Below are 12,211 nucleotides of genomic sequence, written 5' to 3'. Positions count from 1 at the left end.
ACCGTGACTATCAGAAATATGGTAAAGCATCAAATCTCAGACATCCCTGTGACCAGAAAAAGAGATCCTGCAAGAACAGGACCAACGACGACTGAAGAGAATCATTCATTGTGACAGAGAAGTGCAATCCTTCCACAAATAGTTGCAGATTTCAGTATTGGGCTGTCAGCATGTGAACCATGCAATGAAACATCAACGATATGGGCTTTTGGAGCCGAAGGCCCATTCGTTTATCTTTGATGATCAGAAACGTATTCGTTTCAAATTGTATCGAGCAGATGGACGTGTACGGGTATGGAGACAACCTCATGAATCCATGGACGCCACATGTCAGCAGGGGACTGTTCAAGCTGGTGGAGGCTCTGTAATGCTGTAGAGTGTGTGCAGTTGGAGTGATATAGGATCCCTGATACTTCTAGATGCAACTCTTGACAGGTAACATGTACGTAATTATCCTGTTTGATCGCCTGCATCCATTCATGTCCATTGTGCATTCCGACGGACTTGGCCAATTCCAACAGTACAGTGCAACACCTCACACATCTGAATTGCTACAGAGTGGCTCCATGAACACTCTTCAGAGTTTAAACATTCCACTGCCCACCAAACTCTCCAGATATGAACATTATTGAGCATATCTGGGATGTCATACAATGTGCTGTTCAGAAGAGATCTCCACTCCCTCGTACTCTTATGGATTTATGGACAGCCCTGCAGAATTCATGGTGTCAATTCCTTCCAGCACTACTACAGACATTCGTGTTGCAGCACTTCTGCATGCTTGCATTTCCATATACGATATTAGGCAGCTGGAACAGTTTCTTTGGCTCTTCGGTGTAGATTAGAAAATGAGACATGAAAAGTACCAGATGAGTTTTGCCATTTGGGCATTCAGATAACTGATAGTGGCAAAAGTAAAGAGAATATAAAATTTAGACTGGCAAGAAGAAATATGTTAACACTGAACGTAAATATAAGTGTTAGAAAACCTTTTCTAGGTATGTTGAATGTATCCTTATTGGAAGTGATACTTGGAAAATAAACAGTACAGGCTGGAAAAAAACAGAAGCTATCAACAAGTGGTATTACAGAAGAAGGCCGAAGATTCATTTGGTAGATTAATAACTAACTAGGAATAGCGGGGTAGGATTGTAGGATGATGCTAGTGCTGCTTATGGGAGTGCACAGGGATGTGATGGGGAAAGGATAGGGGCTACGAGGTGCAGCACCTGGAGCCTGGTCTCGGAAGGGAGTGAAAGGGAAAGTAGAGAAGGGGAACTGTGCGGGTGCACTGACAGGATAGAAGCCATTTATAGGGTTGGAGTGTTTGCAGGGAAGAGGGGATATAGGCAGGGGGAGGACAGGAACTAGCTAAGGTTGACACGAGAGAGCTTTTGAGAATGAAGGATTTGTTGCAGGGAGAGTTTTCACCTGAATAATTTGAAAAAAGTGTGTGTTGGTGGGAAGAATCCAGATGGCACAGGCTGTGAAACAATTGGTGAAACTGATCCCATTTTCGTGGACAGCATGCTCAACCAGGTCCTGTTGTCCCTTGGCCACAGTTTGGTGGTGGCAGTTCATGTAGACAGACAGCTAATTTGACAGACAGCACATGTAGAATGCCACACAGGTTTTGCCGCTAAGTTGGTAGGCCACAAAGCTGCTTTCACAGGTAGCCCTGCCTTGCCTTTCATGCATTTCTGCCATGCATTGTATTGAAAACCAACGTAACTCCATTCAGTTTTTATAATTCTAAGTTGCATCCAGTGCCGTAGTAGGTACAAGTTTTAAAATTTATGTCGTGCAGACTGTGTCCTAGAAAGTATACTTTCATGGGTACATTACTGGATGTGATGTACAAGCATTGATTATTTAGTGGCACCAGATGGAACTTTCTGATACAAATTCCTTTGGAATTTGTACTTAACTCTGCTGTTGACCTAATATCAGTTAAAGATTCTCCAATTGAAATATATATCTGCTTTACTTATTCAAAACTATATACCATACTGGGACGTAAACCCAATACGATTCTCGTAAATGCAGTTTTTCAAACTTTCATTTTAATTCATAAAATTAATATTTTATTTTTTAATTACTAATCACATTAATATGTGAGTTCATAATAAATTAAAATCTGGTGTTGTTGTTGTGGTCTTCAGTCCTGAGACTGGTTTGATGCAGCTCTCCATGCTACTCTATCCTGTGCAAGCTTCATCTCCCAGTATCTACTGCAACCTACATCCTTCTGAATCTGTTTAGTATATTCATCTCTTGGTCACCCTCTACGATTTTACCCTCCACACTGCCCTCCAGTACTAAATTGGTGATCCCTTGATGCCTCAGACCATGTCCTACCAACCGATCCCTTCTTCTAGTCAAGTTGTGCCACAAACTTCCCTTCTCCCCAATTCTATTCAATACCTCCTCATTAGTTATATGATCTACCCGTCTAATCTTCAGCATTCTTCTATAGCAACACATTTCGAAAGCTTCTATTCTCTTCTTGTCCAAACCAGTTATCGTCCATGTTTCACTTCCATACATGGCTACACTCCACACAAATACTTTCAGAAATGACTTCCTGACGCCAGTTTTCTTTCTCCTGATAACAACGTCCTCTTGAGTAGTCCCCGCCCGGAGGTCTGAATGGGGGACTATTTTACCTCCGGAAATCTGGTATAAAGCATTAAATAGAAAATAAGGTACTTTCTAATTTTTAGCAATTACAAATAAATACAAACATAAAATTAAAACAGTTGTTAATTATGTATAAATATTTTTTTAATTTAACAATAATACATACAGCATTTTTGTATGAAATTTTAATTTGTGATGACTACTTGTATTTTCATGTCATTTATTATTAAAAAGACATCTTTATTTAGAAGTGGTCCATTTTTTGCTATTTTAACATGTCATTAAAAATGTAAAGCAAGTGTGTCTACCAAGAATCAAACCAGTGACCTCACGATTACAAGAGTAAAGCTTGATGCTCATTGCTATAGTCACCTCTGTTAATAGCTTCAATTATTTTATACTTAACTGTGCTTAGAGCTGTTCAAAGAAAATTTTTTCGAGAGGTTTGAGAGGTGCATTGAACTGCTTTAGGAAATTAATGTCTTGGCACTGACCTTAAAACCCTAGAGGTATGAAAAAAATCGAAGAAGATCAGTCAGTTTGGTTCCCTCGTGCAGCCTGCATCTCACCTTCTGATCAGTTTTAATCTGCAATGAAATTTAGTTACAGTGTACATGACATTGCAAAGTGAACGTTTTCTATAACTTTTTACTTTACTTTATGTTTCTGTATGAAGAATTTTTGTGAATTGTTTTGTCTGTATAGCTGTAGGTTATGAGTCAGTAAAACAACATATATTGAATATCCATGTCAATTGCAGGTGCACACCACCCAAAGCATTGCAGCTATCACCATCACCTGGATCGAGTCCATTTTCATCACTGCGCCGGCAGCGACGTGTACCTCATGTAGTAGCAGATGTGCCCACTCCCTCTGGCTCAGTCTTTCCATTTAGTCCTGGAAGTCCTTCAAGTCGACCCTTTCCCGGAGAAGACGATGCGAAGGAGCCAGATCGGAAGTGTGCTGTGGATGCAACTGGTGGATGTCTACGGCTATCAGCTCAGTCGCCGCCTTCGGATAGTTCGGCATCTGGTATGTTTCACAGTTGAGCCTCCTTGCATGGGGATACTGTTGACTTACTCCTTCATGTGAGAAAGATGAAATTGTATATTGGTTTATTGTTATACATATGAATGATGGTAAAGAATTACACACAATTGAAGCTTTGATGACAAGTAAATGAATGTTTGCATGAAAAGTGCTCAGTGTTCTTGCCGTGTCAGATTCAGATAAAACCCAAGCTTCCAGTTATTGCCTCTATCATGATCATCAGGGGCTAAGTCTGACTGGCATGAAACCGGTGGCACTCCCACATTTATACCCAGAGGACAGCATATGACTGACTCGTTTACATAATGACAACTCGGAAACGGTGCATACTGAGGTGGCATTCTGTACATCAATAAATTTTGTTTGCGATCATCATCCTTTGCTTCAGGCGGTAAACTTCGAGAAGTTTTCCTCTGTGTTCTTTCTTTGTTAAATACACACTTCCATCCATTGCTAAGCACATACCTGGCATGTATATTGGAGATGTAATCACATAGTCTAATTTTAACTGCTTTTCTGATCAGTAATCCATTGTGTGAGCAAATATCCTTGTTTGTTCAGACAAAACTGGCTATTCATGTAGCAGTGCATGGAAGCATGCATTTCATGAAGGAAGAGCACAGAGGAAGATTTCTTGCCATTTGCCACCTTATGTAAGGGATGCTGCTGCAAGTGATGCTGGATAGAACGCGTAAACAAAATCTGTTGACATAAAGGGTGTCTCCTAAGTACACACAATTTCCATGTCATCATGACATAATCCAGTCCTGAGGGTATAAAAGTGGGAGCATAGCCAGTTTCATGATAGTCACATTTATCCCCTAATGATGACGATGATGGTGGCAATCATCAAAAGCTTGGAATTTTATCCATATTTGATGCATCAAGTAAATGGAGAACTTTTTATGCAAGTACTCCGTTGTGAATTATTTCATAGCCAGATTGCATGGTTGTTTGTGATGTTCAGGATTGCTTTTAATTAGTCTGCCAAGTGGAAACTTTTCCAGCAGGGTTTTATAACAAAAGATTTGAATCTTAGCCTCTCCTTCTTTGACTAGTCACAATACTGCGATTGGACTCTGACCAAAGTATTCTGACTTGTTGACCTCATGGAAGTGGTAGGGTTTCTGTGAATATCAATATATGGAGTGGGAATCCTATTAAACTGTGTGTAAAATGTCCATTACTTTATCTTTCATGTACAATATATTGGTTCAGCAAGCTGCACATTTATGAACTGCCATAGGCTTCAGGACATTATAGACCCACTAGTTTAATTTCATATTTTGTATTGCAAATAAGTGCATTTTCTGAGAAGGACCGTCTCCATCTACTTCTACATCTACATACATACTCCGCAAGCCTCCGTACGGTGCATGGCGGAGGGTGCCTTGTACCACAACTGGTCACTTCCTTTCCTGTTCCACTCACGGGTAGAGTGAGAAAAAAGCAACTGTCTATATGCCTCTATATGTGCTCTAATTTCTAGCATCTTCTCCAATAATGCACTTTCATAAATCTTTGTTACTGCCATGTGTCATTTGTACTGTAATTTGTATTGTCAGGTAAAAACTGTAACAGTAAGGCTATTGCATTCAGCATGACAGAACATTTTCAAAGTTATTGGTTGATTGAGCCAGATTTGAAATTTTGGATAGAAGAAAGCTTTACAATGTTAAGTTTTCTTTAAGTAATATGGGTATAACAGTTGTCAAAAGCCATGCCAAAGTATTAAAACGTTTTAGCAAATTTACAGTCTACAAAAATACCACTCCTCTAGTTTTTGAACTCACCTGTCAATACTTTGGTGTATTCAAACACTGATGACTCACAAGTTAATGTGGTCAGCTGGAAGTGATGTAAAGTTATTTTTTAAAAAATGTTCAACAATAGTGAAATAGCCAGAAGAATGGAACTGCAGCAAACTGAAATTACGTGCTTAATGCTTTATGGTATTGTGCCATATTATAAAGATAGACTGAGGGAATCGTATTACTTCCTCTAATCATTTTATTATAAGATTTGATGATTCACTTGATAAGGTTTGTCAAGAACCTCAAATGGATATAAATATCAGATTTTGGAGTAATGGGGGGGGGGGGGGGGGGGGGGGTTGTACATGATACTTAAGATCTGCTTTGCTTTGTTGTACACACTTCTACCTCTTATAAACCTTAATAAAATTTTACAAAACTCAATGAATGGACCAACTATTAATCATAAATTTTTCAGCAATCTGAAATCTGAGTGCAGTCTGTGAAACAAATTAATGATTCAGTGATACTTAATATGGACAGTTGCACAAGAATATCCAAATTATACTTCTGTGGCACCAATTCTGCATAGGTCTTTAGTGACAGTCATTCAAAATATACTGTGAAGATTTATCAAAGCAGATGTAGGGCCTACTGAAGTCTGTTGATTTCTTAACAAGTATAGACTTAACTGATAAAAAAATTCTTAACAAGTATAGACTTAACTGATAAAAAAAATTTGCTTCTGTACAATCAAATACACTTAGGATTTGGTACTAAAAAAGCTATCAGAGAATTAAAAAAGACAAAAAAAGTCACTTATCAAATGATCTTACAGTTTATAAAAGATGTCACAACTGCTTTCATAGCTTTTACAGAAAAATTATCGACACAGTTACTCTTACTAAGCTTACTAAAGCAGTCTCACGTTTTGATCCAAGTCTTGTACATTTTCCCAAAGTCAACAGCGAGAGACTGAAAAGTCTTCTCACTGTTTTGAATGAAAGTAATTGTGTCAGTGGTATTGTGCCTGATGAAATCATTTGAGATTTAAGCAATTTATGTTCTCAATCTTCAGCATAACTAATTCTCAAAAATTATTTGCAGGCTAAGAAACACCTAGATCATTTTTGGAATGAATTAATTGTTACACACACCTATCCACAGTCATTAATAAAATTGTTAAAGATAGTTATGATTTTATCTCATGGCAGTGCTAATATTGAAAGAGGTTTTTCAGTCAATTATGAGTGCTTGGTTGAGAATGTGAAAAATTAAACTTTAATTGCTCAACAATTAATATATGATTCCATCCTAAATGAAACAAATGGATATGTTGCAACTTTTGATGTTCCAAAGTTTGTAATTCATTCTTACCAGAAGTTGGGTTCAGAATTGTCAGAAGAGACTATATGTTGAGATTGAGACAAAGAAGTTAAAATAACTGAATCAGAAGATTTGAGAAAAAACTTGTAGTAAATTTAAAAAAAAAAAAAAACATTTGGTATGAAAAATCCAGACTTTTAGCTAAGATTTTAAATGATTGATGAGCAGTGTAAAAATACTCAATAATTTGATCTGCCAAATATTAAAATTTTAATTTGAACTAGTTCGTACTACAAATCATTAGCTTGTTTTGTGTTAATTCATTTTAAATTATGTAGATTTTATAAATGTGTTAAATTACTTATAATTACCATCTATATCAGTGCACTGAAAACGAATAAAATAAAAAGTAAACTATATAAATTGACAGAGTTAAAGGGTCCGCCTTAATTTTTGTGAGTTTTGTACCAGATTTAATTATTTTCAGTTAGAAAACAATGAAGACTTTAATTGTTATTATAACATAAATAAAAATTTCAAAATCAGGGGAAAATATTACAAACTTTACTGGAAATACGAGGAAATATTTGATTCATTTCTTTGTTGCCATCCTCATCTCAGCCTTGGTCTTCCCCCTGATCTGTTACTTGTGATGTTGTCTTCCTCCGCCTACCTGATCTGGCATTCTCAATGCATTATGTGCCCATACTATTTCAGTCTTCTCACTTTAATCACTCCCACAACGTCCACCAATTTGTAGAAACTTGTACAACTCCTGCAGTTTATGGTTCCTCCTTTTCCCCCCGTCATCTCTGTCCTTCACTAGTCAAAAAATCTGCCTCAGAATAGCATTCTCAAATATCTGTCTTTTGGTTTGGGATGAAGGTCTGTGCTCTCTATAGGACCACAGGTTATATCTCACTCCTGTAGATTAATCTTTGTGGATCTTAATAGAAGCTGAGACTTTAGTGGCTTTCCAAGTGCAAACCTCGACAACCTATTTCCTGCTTGAATTTTTGTCATTGTTAACGTCTGAAGGTTTATTGTTTTCCTCCCTGCTCACTACGAGGTATTTGGTCTTATCCATCTTCATCTTTAAGGCTGCCCACATTTTCTCCTCCAACTCTTACCATCTGAATTATGTCTTGCTCATGTGATTTTTTTCTGGTAAAATTTTTATTAATTGTGACCAAAGCTTTGATCTGTTCGCAAATCATTTATTAAATTTGTTATTGATTGATACTTTTAAATTGTGCAGCTATGTACAAATTTATTAACATTAATCAAGTAATTAAATTTAGAAATGGAAGTATGGAATTACTGACACTCACCAACTTCCCCTGTTTTTGTCTGTGAGCAATTCATGTTGTGAAAAAATGTGTCTTCATGCAAAATCCAACTTTGGGGAGTAGGAAGCGAAGTAGAAGTTACAAAGCTCCTTCCTTACTGTGCAGACAATGTAAATTTGTCTAGTGACATATTTAAAGTATTTCTTCGTGACTACCTGTGTATTGTAATTTTCCCAAGGAAGTAAGCAGTAACTTAACATATCTGTAAATCTGTTGTGTAAATGAATAAAAATGAAGGTAGCAACCACTTATCTGCAGTGGTGTGTAGCCTATAGACAAATTAAATACTAAAAATTCGTAACTGCCTTTTCAGCTACCCCTCCTTTGCTAGAATAACTACACACTTTCTTACAACAGTCACAGCGCCTGACAGCGGATTTATTCATTATCAAGGGCAAGAAACACATGCATGGTGATTTGTGGATGAATTTTTTAGTGCTCTCGTTTCTTCAGTGTCTGAAAAAAAAAAAAACAAAGTGCTACTGGTGAACAATAAACAGCTTGATTTGACTGTTAGGTTTGCCATCAGATAATAAAATCAATATCACATAGTATTTCAATGGTCCAACTACGGCCTTCATCATATTAAATGCTTTGCCGAATCTTGCTGAACTGATGTGAAACTGGAGACTGGTCGCTATCGAGAGACAAAAAGACAGGGCACTTGTCCAATAAGCTGTCAGATGGAAGTCCTTCATATTCGACCAGCAAAACGTATTCGTGGCAATTTTAGACTGTAATGTAATAATAGAAATTCCTGGGTGGAACAGTATGTAAAAAGAAGGGTAATGCAATCACTCACGTATAGTGGACTGATGTGTGGTGCATAGACACAATCATGTGGTGCATAGACACACATAAGAGAAAGCAGTTTTTACTAGGTTTCGTGCCCTGACTCTTCATATTGCAAAAGTACACTCAGTGACACACTCAACCACACTGACACCCAAACACATATTCCCACTGCCGTGGCGAGACACTATTCAGAGCAGTTGCCTGGACAATGGTAAGGAAGGGTTATGTAGTGATGCAGGGCCATGGAGGGTCATAGTGGGATATTGTGGGGCAGGTCTTTCAACAGATGACTCAATGTCTGCACAACAAGGTGAAAGGGGTTCAGAGGGTATATCTTAAAAAAGGTATAAAGGGAGAAAGGGGGAAGGAGAGGAAGGTAGAGATGAAGAGGGGGGAAGAGAAGATACAGGAAGGTGGGAAAACAGAGGGAGAGAGAGAGAGAGAGAGAGAGAGAGACTATGCCTGGGTATGGGGGGAGTGTGGGAAAAGGCAGCACACAATCTGGATGGGGGAAGGGGTAGTGTGGACAAAGACAGAAAGGAAAAGGTAAATTGAGGCTGTGGCAAACAGAATAGCAGAGGTCTAAGCCAGGGGGATTCCACAAGCACAGTCACAGTGAAGTAGCTGTGAAAGTCGTTTGCGTTGTGGTGCACTGCATGTTTGGCAACCAGGTGGTCAAGTTTTTAATTTATCCCAGTGTGGCGGTGGCCATTCATGTGAATAAGACAGTTGATTATGTATCATGTCCACATAGAAAGCTGTATAGTAATCACAGTGTAGGTGGTATGTAACATGGCTGCTTCATACAAAGCCCTGCCTTTTATTGGGGAGACTGTGGTAGGGGGTAGTGGATGGATGCACAGGATAGGTCTTGCACCTGGGGCACCAAGATTCATGACCACTTTGATGGAGCCTTTGTCAACAGGAAGGGTGGTAAGTTCATAACCTGAAGACAGTTCAGACCTAATCATCCTACCTGCAGACAAAAGCTCCATCACAGCGGTCATGAATTGTAATGACTACGTGGCTGAGTGTCTCTGCCAACTTTCCGATACCCCTGCATACAAACCTTATGACTGTGATCACATTACAGAAATCCAACAAGATCGCTAGCAGCTCGTTAAGGCCTTAGGTCCATCCCAAAACCTGACATTTGTATCCATCTCTCTCTTTACACCAGCCCCTCCCTCCCCCACACTCTTACCTTTTACATAATCCCCATACTCCATAAATCCAACTCCACCGGTCTCCCAACTGATTATCCCATTGTGTCAGTGTGCAGTGCTCCCATGGAATGAAGCTCTGCCTTTGTCCACAAACACCTCCAAAACACTGTCTGTAACCTCCCATCCTACATCTAACACACTGCTCACTTTTTCACCACCTTTCCACAGTTCCTGTCCTATTACCATCAGACTGCTTGTTGGTCATTGCAGATGTAATGTCCTTATACACCAACATCACCCATGCCAATGGCCTTGTTGCCATTTAACACTACCTTTCACAAAGTCCTTCTGATATCAGACCTACCACATCTTTCCTAATCCTCCTGGCCAACCACATCTACACCCACAATTATTTCACTTTCAAAGGTCAAACTTGTAAACAAATCCATGGTTCTGTCAAGGGTTCTCTCACCATTCTGTGTCAGCTTATTTATGAGCTGTCTGGAGGAATGCTTCCTATCCTGTCAATGCAGCCCAGTCCAGTTTGGCAGCACAGTGCACTACTGTGAGCCTTCTGCTGCACCATGTCAGTGGTGACTTGGTGTAACTTCAGGCTATTGTTGGATGGCAGCAACTCGGTCCTTCTCGGACCACTGCCTCATCGCAGCATCAAGGCAGTCCCCTCAGGAGTGCCTTCCAGGGGAAGACGTCTTCTCATGTGCTGGTCGCGCATCGACGTTATGGGTGGCCAAAGCATTCTTGATCGCCCTGTGGTCAGCCATGTTCGCTGCCAGTACGCAGATCAGCGAGTCTGAATTGACAAGACTCGTAGACCACCTCATTCTTGGTGCAGCTCATCATAAGTCGAACAGTGCTATCCACCCACCTCTGCACTTAAACAGTGCTATCCACCCACCGCTGCACTTACAAAGGGAGGACAGGCTATGACTCGTCTTTGTGATTCTTCTTTGCCCAGTTGGCAGACTCAGTGAGTTGCGCGACAGATGGGCCCCTTCATGACAGAAGGTTTCTTCTGCACAGTCTTCTTTCCCATGCTGTGACACAGAGGACACAACAATCTATTTGCATTGTAAGAACAACAAACGACAATTTGCTCCTTTCCACAGCCACAGCACAGAACTTATTCTCAAGCTCTCTTAGGCCCAGTGAGTGTAGCATGCAGCAGCAGCGATGTGCACTCCTGACTGGTTTGGACTTCTAACTCCTTTCGTCTTCCTGTGCAGCCACTGAGTCATCTGTCAATAGATTTGCCCCACACTACCCCACATTCCCCTCCTTGTCTCACCGAGCGAGGTGGTGCAGTGGTTAGCACACTGGACTCGCATTTGGGGGGACGACGGTTCAATCCCGTCTCCAGCCATCCTGATTTAGGTTTTCCGTGATTTCCCTAAATCGTTTCAGGCAAATGGTGGGATGGTTCCTTTGAAAGGGCACGGCCGATTTCCTTCCCAATCCTTCCCTAACCCGAGCTTGCGCTCCGTCTCTAATGACCTCATTGTCGACGGGACGTTAAACACTAACCACCACCACCACCTCCTTGTCTCATGCATCCTTCCCCACCCCCTTCAGTCCAGGCAACTTCTCTCAGTAATGCATAACCAATAATCAGTCTCACTGTGGCAGTGGGAGTCTGCACTTGAGTGCCTGTGTCATTGCATGTGTAAACATGTGCACTTTTGCTAAAAAGAAGAGCCAGAGCTTGAAAGCTAGTGAAACATGTTTTCTGTTGTATGTGTATATGCGGTACACATCAGTATGCTGTAGTTGGTTGGTTGCTTTTCCCTTTTTCTGCATGTATATCCTGATACATTGCTCATGCTTTTTTTTACCACCATATAGGGATGTTGTCTCTGTTTCGCATTTGTTTGGCAGGGCAAAGTGACTGCCTCTTCTCTGATGACAGCAAGGATTGGACCATTGAAATATTATATCTCATTTGTTTTAGAATATGCTGGCAAATCCAGCAAAAATTCCATAAGAAACATCTTGCTCATCAACTATTTCAGATCAATTCATTGTAGAATGCAGCATTCCTTTAAACAAGTATAAATTAATCTAAAACTTAACATCCCAGTAGTAGTGGGCGAAAGGAGGGAGGATAAAGTGTCAT

General features: G+C 39.9%; 1 protein-coding gene across 1 annotated transcript in view; it reads left to right on the top strand.

The window, feature by feature from the left end:
* The window catches only part of LOC124775357 (insulin receptor substrate 2), a 193,003-nt gene that overhangs the window by 174,308 nt on the left and 6,484 nt on the right, over positions 1–12,211 (top strand). Inside the window, exon 19 of the mRNA XM_047250189.1 lies at positions 3,401–3,672. Within this exon, the coding sequence (XP_047106145.1) occupies positions 3,401–3,672 (272 nt within the window). The remainder of the gene's footprint in view (positions 1–3,400; positions 3,673–12,211) is intronic.

Source organism: Schistocerca piceifrons, chromosome 2, assembly GCF_021461385.2.
Source record: "Schistocerca piceifrons isolate TAMUIC-IGC-003096 chromosome 2, iqSchPice1.1, whole genome shotgun sequence".
Lineage (NCBI taxonomy): Eukaryota > Metazoa > Arthropoda > Insecta > Orthoptera > Acrididae > Schistocerca > Schistocerca piceifrons.
This window is presented reverse-complemented; position numbering and strand designations above follow the sequence as displayed.